At 42.8% G+C, this 12,819-nt stretch overlaps 1 protein-coding gene across 5 annotated transcripts in view; it reads right to left on the bottom strand.

Moving 5' to 3' along the window:
- The window catches only part of pde5ab (phosphodiesterase 5A, cGMP-specific, b), an 81,900-nt gene that overhangs the window by 18,801 nt on the left and 50,280 nt on the right, over positions 1–12,819 (bottom strand). For 4 of the 5 annotated variants that reach the window (XM_068713756.1, XM_068713758.1, XM_068713753.1 and 1 more), the window contains 5 exons: positions 10,995–11,062; positions 6,623–6,731; positions 6,457–6,541; positions 5,046–5,221; positions 1,606–1,665 (listed from right to left, as the gene is read on the bottom strand). In XM_068713756.1, the coding sequence (XP_068569857.1) occupies positions 1,606–1,665; positions 5,046–5,221; positions 6,457–6,541; positions 6,623–6,731; positions 10,995–11,062 (498 nt within the window). The remainder of the gene's footprint in view (positions 1–1,605; positions 1,666–5,045; positions 5,222–6,456; positions 6,542–6,622; positions 6,732–10,994; positions 11,063–12,819) is intronic. The other variant, XM_068713755.1, reaches the window with a different exon arrangement.

The raw sequence follows: 12,819 nt of genomic DNA on the forward strand, positions 1-12,819 counted from the left end.
AAAAAAAAACTTCAAATTTGTGAAGACCTGGAAAACTAACAAAGATCTATAGACACTAGGGCTGCAACGGATCACAAACCTCACGGATCGGATCATTGTTCGAATCAGCAAAGAAAAGGGGAGGAGTCAAATATAACTTTGCTTTCCATATAATGAAAGCGAATAACTTTGGGCTACAGTCTTACATGAAAACCACAATATTTAAGATGAGGATATATCTACATTATGTCTGTGTGACTCTCAGAGTCTGACAAAAACATGTCACATTCACGTTGATGTGAGCAGTCAGGAAGACCGCCAATGACAGTAGGAATGTATAGTAAGCAGTATGTGATCGTTATCCTGAATTCAGAGAAACAAACATCTAAACATCTTGTAAAGAGATAGTGAGAACAATAATGTGCATGTGACACTTTTTCTTTACATAAAAGCGGTTAAGTTGCTCTTAAAAGCAAAGAGTAAGGAGGCTAGAGGGAGAGAAGGACATCCTCGGATGAAGGAAGCTGTGGAGGCAGGTTGCTTTGCCTCAGTAGAGTCACAGCTGCTGAGCAGTCTGAACTGTGGAGGACTCAGTCCTATAGAGGACTGTATATTTCATTCAAATATGAAATATCCAATAACGTCATTCACAGAACACTTCTCTACAAGGCTGTCTGCTCAGCAGCACATCACTTGGCTGCTGGCTACACAGACCAAATACCTTGTTAGTCTGGTTCTCTGCATATCACAAACTCTTCACTGTGATTCTGCTTCATCCAAAGTCACCACACAGGAAGTGTTCGTGAAGCTTTGAAACACACGTTCTGCTCTTTGACACTCGCAAACAGGGACAGATGTGACACATCATGTGTGTAATTGTATCCATTTTCTGCCACTGCAACACAAACGGCCTGTGTGATTTGTACACTTACTGTAGGCAGCAGCACAAAATATACTTTGGTCACACCGTCTACTTTGTCTCTGGTGCACATGAGCGGTGGAGGTGGAGGTGCATTTCAGAAAACATCTCCTAAACGGTGTTAACTAAACAACCTCAAAAATGTGTTTTTGTTTTCTGAATATTTTCTTTTAAAACATTTTAGATATTCTGAAATATTGTTTTATTGAAAAAAATGTAACTTTGTTTCATAAAAATAAAATATAAAACATGTTTTTCAAAATGTCACATTTTCTAAAATGAAAATAATATTTTCTGTTGTTTGTTTATTTGTTTTCTGAGAAGTCAACTTTTATATCTGAGTCATAACTGACGAGACAAAGCTTGGACTTTTCATTACTATTATGAATAAAAGGTGCCTGAATGCCTAAAATGGAGACATGTCAGTCAGTCCATTGTTCAAGGTGAATAAATGCTAATTCAATGCATTTGGTGTTAGAATGGTTTCCACACAAGTGTGTGTGCATGTGTGTGTTTGTGAGGAGAGCAGCCATATAGAGGCGCTTTCTTGCTGATTCAGCAGTGTGGTGTTGTGCTACATGACAGCTTCTCTTCTACACACACTCCGCTTCCTTTGACCCTGTGTGTCTGTTTATTTAATAACCGATGAATGAGTGCTCATGTGGGCATGTAAGTGTATATGGTTGAATTAATAAATTGTAATTTACCGCGGTTACCTGGAGTTCCCGCGATTCTTCCTCTGCGGCGGAGGCGTGATACGACAAGACCTGGAAAAGACACGCACATAAGCAAAGATGAGGGGTGACTTTGAGTCCTAGTAGAATGCAGGTGTATACAACTGCTCTCTGACATGCAGCTCAAATGATTTCTGCTTTGTGGTGATCACTTTTTGATGATTTTCTATTTTTTGCTTTTAAGTTTAAAGGGTTACATTAATTAAAACACAATGAAAATAAGTCTTAAATATGCACCGGAGACAGAGAACATTATTTGGGAACTTCTCTATCCAACTGTGTGTTGCTGAGAGTCTCAAAACTGTTAGGATTGTCTGTGATTATGCACCAACAGGTTTTGAGTACCCAGCCTTCTTGGAGTCTTTGGGTGGCGTCCTAAAGGGACACTGTCTAGTGACTCTGTAGTTCTGCTGGGAGACTTCAACGCTCACATGGGCAATGATGGAGAACCCTGGAGGGGTCCTCTGTCATTTCTGTGCTAGTCATTCATTGGCCATAACAAACACCATCATTGAAAAAGAAAAGGTGAACGGAGGATATGTTCCAGTTATCACCAGAGTAATACGGTGCCCTGTGGTTTTAATTTAGCTTGATTGTGAAACCTCTGATCGAAGGAGGAGCATGTTTGCTGAGGGGGTTTTGGAGGTTTGCCCTTACCTGTGTTTTGAGGACCCCCCTCACAGAACTGAGTGGGCATCTGTGAGGGGAGTGCTGCGGGAGTATGGGGGCCTATGCTACGAGACATCTGATCCTTAAATGGCCAAAGTGAGAGCTGTATCTGCATACTCGGCACAAAGTCAAATGTGCTTTTGATGTTGACCATTAAGGTTGTCCCTTCTGTTTAAGATGTTCAGGAACAGGATTTCAAGGCTGGCCGGTTTTGGGGAACTCAGAACTGCGTCTTTGCTCTTTGCAGACGATGTGGTTCTATTGACTTCTTTAGATCATGAAATTCAGCACTCTCCAACATTCAGATTGTTCTCTGCCAGTAAATGGTGTATTGCTCCCTCTGGGTTGGGAGTGAGTCACTGTCCAAGTGAAGGAGTTTACGTCTCACAGGATCTTCACGAGTGAAGGTAAAACAGAGCAAGAGGTGGACAGGCGGATTGATGCTGTGTCAGCGGTGATACAGGCATTGTACTGGACCGTTGTGGTGAAGAGGTAGCTGAGCCGGAAGGCAAGGGCTTTGATTTTCCAGTCAATCTACATTACAACCCTCACCTATCGTCATGAGCTTTGGACAGTGAGATGAGGTCAGATTGCGGATACAAGGAGCCAAAATGAGTTAATTCCATAGGGCTCAGCCTTAGATAGAGCGTGAGAAGCTCAGACATCAAGCTTGGAGTAGAGCCCCTGCACCTTTGCATTGAAAGGAGATGTGTTTGGTGCATCTGATCAGGATGCCTCCTGGGTACACCCAGAACACTCTGGAGGCATTCTATGTCTCATGTGGCCTGGGAACGGTTCCCCCAGGAGTAGCTGGAACATGTTGCTGGGGAGAGGGTTGTCTGGACTACTGTGCTTAGCCCACTGCTGCCGTGATTTGCCTAACCCTAACCCTACTAACCCATTTAGTAATAATGAAGAAACCAGAACTCAGAGTTCTCTGATGTTGCAAGGAAGCCAAAACAACATATAAAGATAAAGATAAAAAAAAGCTTTTGACAGAAAAAGTGCTGCTGCTCATCCACTAAACATGTCAATCAAATACAACATATGGAAAAGCCATCATGCTCTGAAGTTTATTGTCAGTATAGCAAGACAGCCTTGTGTCTTTTGTCTAAAAAAACACAAGGCTGTGGCAATTACATGGAGATGTTGATGTGATAGTGTGAGACTTACATGTGGCTTGCTACCACCCAGATTAGTGTAAACAGCTAGCATAGTGCTCACATTATCTAAACATTGTTTGAATGTACTGTTAGCAGGAAACTAGCCCTGACACTCCTAGACAACACAACTAGATCTCACCATTCTGTTCATGCCAGGCTTTCCCTGAATCCCCAGAAAGAATCTTGAGTTTTTATCGATTGGAGAAGCAGTGGGCTGCTGAGGGCTTTTATTATGAAATGCTACCTCAGAATGTCCTGATTCTCTCTGAGTGACACCTTGAGGTGGCCTGCTATTAGCGGTTCAGTGTCTTGCTCAGGGACACTTCGGCACAGGGACTCGTAGCAGCCGAGGATCGAACCGGACGGCCCTCTCTACCCAATGAGCCACAGCCGCCCCCCAAAGACATGCATGCATCTATGAGTAACACTGAGTACCAGCGTCCCCACTGAACGTGGAGAGGGGAAGTACACTAGACTGAATAGAAAGTGTAGCAGTCAAGTGTCAGAGTGTGTGTGTGTGTGTGTGTGCGTGTGTGTGCGTGTGTGTGCGTGTGTGTGCGGGTGTGTGCGGGTGTGTGTGTGTGTGTGTGTGTGGGCTCGGTTTTAATGACTTTGTGCTTTTCTGCCAGTCGTGAACAGAGGCTGAAGGCAGGAGAGTGTCAAGAAGCAGCTTGAGAAATCCTCCAGCATGTCCTTGTCACTGTCACTCACACACCCACATGCAGCTCTATCAGAGATACTCACACACACACACGCACACACACACACACACACACACACACACACACACACACACACACACACAGTACTTTTCTGTACTTTTCTATTAGTGAGGATGCAGTCCCTTGCACATAATCTTAACCGTCACAACTAAACGCCATGAACATACTGAAATGACATATTTGTGATTCAGTGTTTACATTGCTGTTATTTTTCTTTCATCACTCTATTTTTCTGCATAGAGGCCCAGTTTAATTTTAGATTGTCTAAATGATTGTTGTTTAAATGATGTATATATATATATATATATATATATATATATATATATATATATGTTTCATTTTGTCATGCTGTATCTTTTTAGCTCATACGTTTTCTGTGTTAGTTTAGCTTTGCCCATTCTGAAGCTAATCCCATTTAAAAATCCTATGAATCTATAAATAAACAGTTTGACACATCTCTAAAAATAAGCCCATCAGTCTCTGGAGTCGGGTTCTTACGGTTTGTTACGTTGTTCTTAAGCCCTCCCTACACTGGTTGTGATGACTGAGGAGCCCCTCGTTACTACATCACAACATCTACTTATAAGACAGACGGCTCTCTTTTCATTGGAGGTAAATAAAGGTCATTGAGAATTTACTGACATCCCACCAATATGAATAAAGCAATATGTGATGATGCAATAAATTACACCCCAAGTTGTAAGCATTATCTGAAAGTATGACCTGTTTGATCAGTACCCAGTTCAGTATGGGTCACTTTTGTTACACTGAAATCATAGTTTTAAGATGTGTGTGTGTGTGTGTGTGTGTGTGTGTGTGTGTGTGTGTGTGTGTGTGTGAGAGAGAGAGAGAGGCTGACCTCCAGTGTGACCTCTTGCTTGGCCATTGCTCTCTCCACTGTTTCATACATCTGTGTGTTCTGGATGCCGAGTCCACAGAAGATGGCGAATGCCTCCAGGAACTGCTCATCGTTCCTGTTGAAAGCCTTCACGCCGCCTGCTGCTTCATCCATCTTGTTCACCAACTGACACACACCTACACAGACACACACACACAGGCGTTCAGCACACGTCCTGCTTGGCGTTGAAGTAAGAACACTGTTGCTATGTGACTGCTAAAAAAAAAAATCTAAGTTTCTTTTTCAAACACGGAGACTTTCTTTTTGATGTTCAGGAAGTAGACAAGAAAAAGAATAATTTCTTAAAATGTTAGTATACAAAAAAATGAAACCAAAAAAACCTGCATGACGCTGTGAATACTACGAGAGTGCTTCATTAAGACGGACACTTCCTGTGAACAGCACCTTAGTTTAGAGCGCTCTACATGTGTTCAGTAGATTATTGGTTTTAGCTCTCCATGCTAACGTGTTAGCCAAGGCTGGGTTACCAACCAGTTGAAAGAGTCACCACTTTATTATTTCATCCTGTTACACATTTGGGTGATATTAGCATGTGAATTCTTTTGTTATGGCAAAAAACGTGTTCTGTCAGGTCACCACACTGATCAGTGTATCTTGCATGAACGACGTCAAGGCCGTCGTCTGGCATGAGAATGAGATACAATTGCCATTTTTGTTTACACCTGACACCAACCTGTGCCTCATAAGGACACAGAGCAGAACATTGCATCTCCAATGCTAATGACGTATTGTATTGAGGAAGCAAAAAACAAGCTAGCCTGAATGAATCTCATTGTAATACATTGAGCTGTTTTGATCTTGCTCATCACCAGGACTCTTAAAGGCTGGAGGAGAGGCTGTGAGGACCTGTCCTGTTTGATCACTGAGGGACATCCACGGTCATTAGTCATCTTCATAGCCAACTGATGGAGCTGCTATCAGCTGATTATGCTGATGATAATCACAGTGATGGGTGGAGTGGACCATTCATGGATGGTTAATGAAAGTGGCAGCGCGATGGCGGTTTAATGTGTTCTCCGGCCTCTGATTGCAGATTTATGAAGCATCATCCAACCTGGTGGTGATGCTACATCACTGCCTTGAAAGGTAACTGGGAAACCACAGAGACAGTTTAAGCACTGAAGCAATCTGGGACAGTCCACAGTGCTCATCTCTCTCTGGGTCTGTGCAGCATCTTATCTTTTTAATCAGTGCATCTTCAAAACAAATATCAGTCCATGCTAGTTTCCTCCCAGCGGATCTCACTGCAGCTAAGCTACTGTCATGAACAGATGAAAAGAGGTGGTTTAAGCCCGGTTCAGAGCTTTAAGGCGCTCCACCAGCGGAAGAGAGAGAGAGAAAGAGATCCCACCTATGACTTTGTCCTTCTTGCCATTCCTGATGGGAGTGCAGAGCAAGCTCTTTATCTGCTTGCTGGTGTGATCTGGGTTTTCCCGCTGTCAGAATACAAGAGGGATAATTACTCACTTTGGGAAAAGAACCCCAAAAAAAGAAAAGAAAAGAAAGGATATACTGACTGTCCAAGGGAAGCGTTGGTCCTTGGTGACGTCTGCAATGTTGAGAGGCTGCATGGTGTTTTTGACATACTGGGCGTACATGTAGTTAATCTGACTGACGTCACAGTCCCTGAGGAGACACACAACAACACAAACAAGCTCATAACTAACCGTGCATAATGACATGAAACACCCTCTAGTTCTGAAAGAGATCTAGCGTGTGTGAAGTTTGAATGCACTTAACCTTCAGTCGCTTTGGTCTTAAGCGTCTGCCATATGACTGTTATGTATCTACGCATGTCATTCAAATCCAACAACTTTATTTTTGTAATTCTGTTTTCAATATTTCTCTCCGTTTAGCTCTTTAGCTGCTAAATGCTCCGCTGTGTTGTCTCTAACTGCGTCTGCTGTTTGCTGCACAGCAGTTTCTGTGGAACCAAGTGGCTTTTTTAAAATGACTCTTTACGACGTGACACTTTAAGTAACGTTCTCTGAGACACAGCTTTGCCCCGCTGCTCCTTGAATTCAATCTACCAACCCTGAAGCAAAGCTGCTTCCTGAAGCTTCAGGCTAACAGCGATGAATAATGAAACACCTGCTGGTTAATGAGAGAACTGCACAGCTGGGAAGCTGCACCTGAGCCCCCGTCAGTCACGCCTGTCAGCGCTTAATAAGCTTGTTTGTTTTCTTTAGTTGCTCCACGTTCAACCACAGAGTTGGCTATAATACTGCATGATAAATGATGGAAAATGGATACATAAACATAACACGAGGTTAGAGCAGAAGCCAGCGGATGGATTCTGGCTGTAGTGTGTGGTTGAAAACATGAGAGTGTGTTAGTGGATGACAGAAAGAAGAACAAGTAGAGAGGGAGAGAAGCAAAGAGAGAACAAACAAGCAGTGGTGGAATGTAAAGTACTGTACTTCAGTACAATTAGACCGTTAATATTAAAATTGTACAATAAACTTCGGCTTCACTACATTTCAGAGGGGAATGTTGTACTGGGAGTGGAGAATTTTCTAGACTTTGGTATTTCCGCTTTTAATTAAGTAAAAGATACGTCAGTCACTGCAGAATAGAATATCAGTGTGTGTGTGTGTGTGTGTGTGTGTGTGTGTGTGTGTGTGTTTCTTAGTTTTCAACATCCTATTCATGAACACAGTTTGTATTTTGAATGACTTTAAGGCTTGGGGCTAATTATAACGTGTTCGGTCCAGACTGGCTCAACTCTCTCGCTCACACACTTCAGACAGATATGCAGCACAGCACACATGCATCTGTGCTCAAATTGAATTGCCCAAACAGACTAAAATCCACATTTCCTTTCCCTCTCTCTGTGATTGACTTAAATGAAGCCACACAGAATAGCTACCGGCATCACTGAAAACCATGACAGCACCACGTTGGCTTTCAATCCAGGGCCACAATCAAAGTCCAGATCGAGAAAAAGGCAAGAATCTGCCCTACTTTGTCAACTGGAAATGCTCGGACTGTTGTGGTTCAGCTCGACTGAACTTCCTGCTTCGAGGAAACAGACGGCGTATCATTGTAGAGCCGCAGCCCCGGGTTAATGTCACCATATAAAGCCTCCTGTGGTTCCAGCCGGTCAAAGCTGACATCCTGCACGGCCCCTCCCCTCCGTTGGCCCAGTTGGAGCCACAATTTTGCTGAATCTTAGTCCTCCCAGAGGAAGAACAAACACACAGCCATGTTCACAGGCAGGGACTAGATCTAACCAGGGGAGAGGCAGCGATGAGAGCAGGCTGTAAATAAACGAGACGTTATGAGGACCAGACAGGAGAAGACACCTGGTCTGTGTCATCCCTGACAGGGTTGGATTTTCTCTTTCTTTTGCTTGGTCACCTACACACTGAGCTCTGTGTGCACACAGATTATATATATAGATATATAATATCCATTCACTGGAAAACTGTCTTCAATCTCCGTTCAAACAGGAAGCTGTCTGACAGGTCAATCTGTTTCACCAGTAACAAGGTGGGATCAGGTTGTATTGACTTGCTCTCTTTGCTGCAGCTCTGCCTGGAGCAGGTAGAAGTGTGAACATAGAGTCAATGAAGCCTGATTGTTTGTGACCCTGCTGTCAGTACAATGTATCACACACACACACACACACACACACACACACACACACACACACACACACACACACATATCAGTAAGAACTGTTTTTGAATAATACATGTTCTGGTCTTTGATGGCCTCCTGCACAGTGCTGGACTGAGACTGTGTCTGGTATTATTTCAGATTGTGTTTTTGTCAACAAATCCCTTAAGAAGGATCTGTGGCACGCAGCCCCAAGCCCATTGGTTCCTACATCATTTCATTTGTTACAAGGCCTCAGTACTAAAAACAGCTTTTATCAAATGTTACTCAAACTGCATTTGTTGGGGACTATTATTATTAACAATTCAACATCTCATGGTCTTCATCAGCCCATGGAGTTTGATTAGCCGCTCATCATCGTTACGTCACGACGTGACTGAACCATCAACAACTGAACCATCTTGGTGACAACTGAGCAAACTCCATCCGTGGATGAAGAACATGAGGTGAGATTGAAAGTTTTGGAAAATATGCTAGTAAGTGGACCTTGAGTCAAGATGTTTTCTTTGTCAAACCAAAGTTGTATTATTTAAAACCAAAAAAAAAGCTTTTATTTTCCCTCATAAGAATCCTCATAATACAATCACAGGTGATGGATACTCACAGCAAACTGACATTTGACATTTGTGAATTTCTGCCAAATAATATTTTGAGAAATGTATAGTTTCAGTTATTCTTATCAGTATGGAGAAGCTTTTGATTAATTATGAGAAAACTACATCAGGTGTAGCTGGAACAAAAGCATACTTCTGATCTGGTTTCATTACTATTCAATTATGTTGATTCTTGCACACCTGGTATATAAATCATAATTCCAGTATAATTATGTAATTCATCAAACAAGCGTATTGTATTTCAGGTACTGATGGTACTGATGAACCCTAGTAAAAGACTGTACACACATGCACACTGCTTGGACTGAGATTAAGATTGAATTTTAGATGCTGCATAGCAACTGGGGAAGCCAGGCCGCCGTGGAGACAGGGGGGGGGGGTTCTATCTCATTGCGTCTTAAATCAGATTACAGCTTATTCAATCCTCCTGGCTGGAGCTCGAGTTGATGTCAGGAAGCTCTGCTGCTGTAGCCTCCTCCAATCATTGTCTCCTCATCCCGACCCTCTGCTGTAAACTGTTAAACCATTTGGTTCTCTGATTGGCCGACCGTTATTTTCTCTTGTCTAGAGAAACAGCAAAAAGAACTGGTCCCCAACTCAAAATCAAAATCAAACCAGGGGCATTGATGTGGACCGCACTGTAACACTCTGACTGCTAACATGTAGCAGTCAGAGTGTTACGGTGCGGTCCACATCCTGGGGCTCAGGAGGAAGAGTGTGTAATCCACTAACAGGACGACTGGCGGTTCGAGCCCCAGCTTTTAGTGGTCAGAAGACTAGAAAGGTACTTTATAAATGCAGATCAATTTATACATTTTTGTTTTATGACTCATCACAATCACTTTAATGTGACAATGTATCATATATCATGTATTCATTTCTTTTACTTTCTGTAACCCATTGCTGTCCTTGTGCAGCCAAACAACCAAATTCCCCCGTTGGGGATCCACCTAATGTTATCTTATAAAAATACACGCAGATAACATTTTTCGTCTCCATCCACTGTAGTAGAACTGCTACTCCACATATGCAACTCATAAGCGTGCTGGTTGACCTCAGAACCGCTGGGTCTGTGTGCGTGACTGACGATCATTATATCCTCTTGGAGAGGTCTCACGGCCTCAAAGACAGTGAAAGGGGCCCACTTCTTCACGATAAACAGGTTGTGATTGAGGAGCCGTCAAATGAACCCTGAAGATAGTGGTGAGCCAGAAGAGCCTGGCAAAGAAAAAGAGCTCAGAGCTGAATGCTGGCGATCAAATCTCTGCTTATTTGGCAGATTATGTGATGAAGATCCCACAGGACCGCAGATCAGCTCTACAAACTTACCAGAGTCGGACTGAGCAGCTCCGCCTTGTCTTTTGTCTTGAAATACAAGATTGGGCACGATGAGACTAGTACAACTGCCAACACCTTGCCTTACATCCCTTGTTTCTGATTCTCCCTCTGTGAATATGTATATGAATATGCTGTATGATGATAAGTGCCTGTTAAACAAACCTCATCTACGGGCCTCTCTGGGTGAGGAAACGGGGTGGTTTACAAATTCAAGGAAATAGTAGCGCTAATAACTGGTAGAAACAGATGGAGTACGCCTCGATGTGCATTGATCATTTAATGGAATAACGGGTTTCAGTTGAAGACTTCACTTTACCTTTTGGGGGCATCGAGGACGTCACAGAGCTCCTCGTATTCCATATGAAAGACACTGGAGAAAGAGTTCTGCAAAAAGAATACAAACTAGTTAGTGACTGAGGTTTTACAGTCTGAGTGCTGTGGCTTGGACTTGCTTGGGGGCAAAATGTCCTTGGCATAATGCCATTAGAATCAGGTGGCAACAGATGAATGCATACAGGGTCTTAATTTGTCTTGATTCTAACCTCAAAGAAAGGTCTCACATACTTTGCTGCAGGTCTGCCCTGCGTGTTTTTTTTCCAAATTAACTTCCTCTTTCCCGCCAATTAAGTCATTACCGCTAATCCCAACATCCAAATACTTAATAAGTTAAGCAGTGGTATCGCACACACTGCCTAAATAACATCTCCGAGGATGTTATTACCCATCAAGCCTTGTCAGAGGGAGTCCATTTCGACATTCCAGTGCTCGTTTCTCCTTTCCCAACCTTATAGGGACTTGTTTTCTCTCAACCTGCATTCCCAAACCCTCGCAATGGATCCTTTTTTCATTTTGAAGAGGTGGGGACAGGATGTTAAAGATGGACAAGGCTTCTTGGTTTTGGAAAAATCTCCCCTCTACCCTTGCATGCACATACACACACTTTCACTCGGTCGCATTAGTTCATCCTGATCTATCTAAGAGAGGGTAATAAAGCTGCTTTAAACAGAAACGAGACCTGGCAATGTTATGACATTCATTGGTGTCTCTGTCGAGCGGGAAAGTTTATAACAGGATAACACAGGATAATGGAATCTTCTTTCCTGCATGTAGGAATACTGAAATAAATCTTGCTGGTCTTCTCATATTCTTTGGCAGCATCAGTCGAGGTTTCACATGTCAAGGAATGACAAAGAATTGTTTTTTGGTCATGTACGTGAGGGCTTTTGCATGTAGTTATCAGCATCCGTAGCAGATACAGCAATCTCATGCAGTCTGTTCAGGTTCATGGAACTCCAGTCATTTTCTCAATCCACAACACAACACACTGTGTGATTTATGTGTAGCGGAGCCAAGCATTGGAGAAAGAAAACATGAGGAAAGAAGTCTGAGACCGTTCTCACCAGGTGCTTTCACAGCAAAAAGTCTGTTACAGATGCAAGTATGGTTCTTAGCAAAAGCAGAAGTACAATTCTTTTGCAAAATCATTTCGAGGAGAAGTTCAGGTCATCAAAGCTTATAACTTTGACACAAGAAACCATTTTGCAACCTGTGTCTAACCATAACCAAGCAACGTATCTGTCACAAATTCCATTTCACCTTAGAGTGTTTGATTGTGAACTCTCCTGTCGTTTCAGGTCCTGCCTCTCACACCATCATCACTCGTTCCCCTCACCTGGTCCTCCACGCCCACCTCACCTGCAGCCCATTTCCTCAATAGTCCTTCACTATTTAGGTCGGCTCATTGCACCTGATTCCTGTCAGATTGTCTTGTGTGTTACTGTCAGATTGTCTTGTGTGTTACTGTCAGATTGTCCTGTGTGTTAGTGTCAGATTGTCCTGTGTGTTACTGTCAGATTGTCCTGTGTGTTACTGTCAGATTGTCCTGTGTGTTACTGTCAGATTGTCCTGTGTGTTAGTGTCAGATTGTCTTGTGTGTTACTGTCAGATTGTCCTGTGTGTTACTGTCAGATTGTATTGTGTGTTACTGTCAGATTGTCCTGTGTTTTAGTGTCAGATTGTCTTGTGTGTTACTGTCAGATTGTCTTGTGTGTTACTGTCAGATTGTCAGATTGTCTTGTGTGTTACTGTCAGATTGTCAGATTGTCTTGTGTGTTACTGTCAGATTGTCTTGTGTGTTACTG

This window comes from Cebidichthys violaceus, unplaced genomic scaffold (genome assembly GCF_023349555.1).
Source record: "Cebidichthys violaceus isolate CVI_PGR_0920_01 unplaced genomic scaffold, fCebVio1.0.p SCAF_19, whole genome shotgun sequence".
Taxonomy (NCBI): domain Eukaryota; kingdom Metazoa; phylum Chordata; class Actinopteri; order Perciformes; family Stichaeidae; genus Cebidichthys; species Cebidichthys violaceus.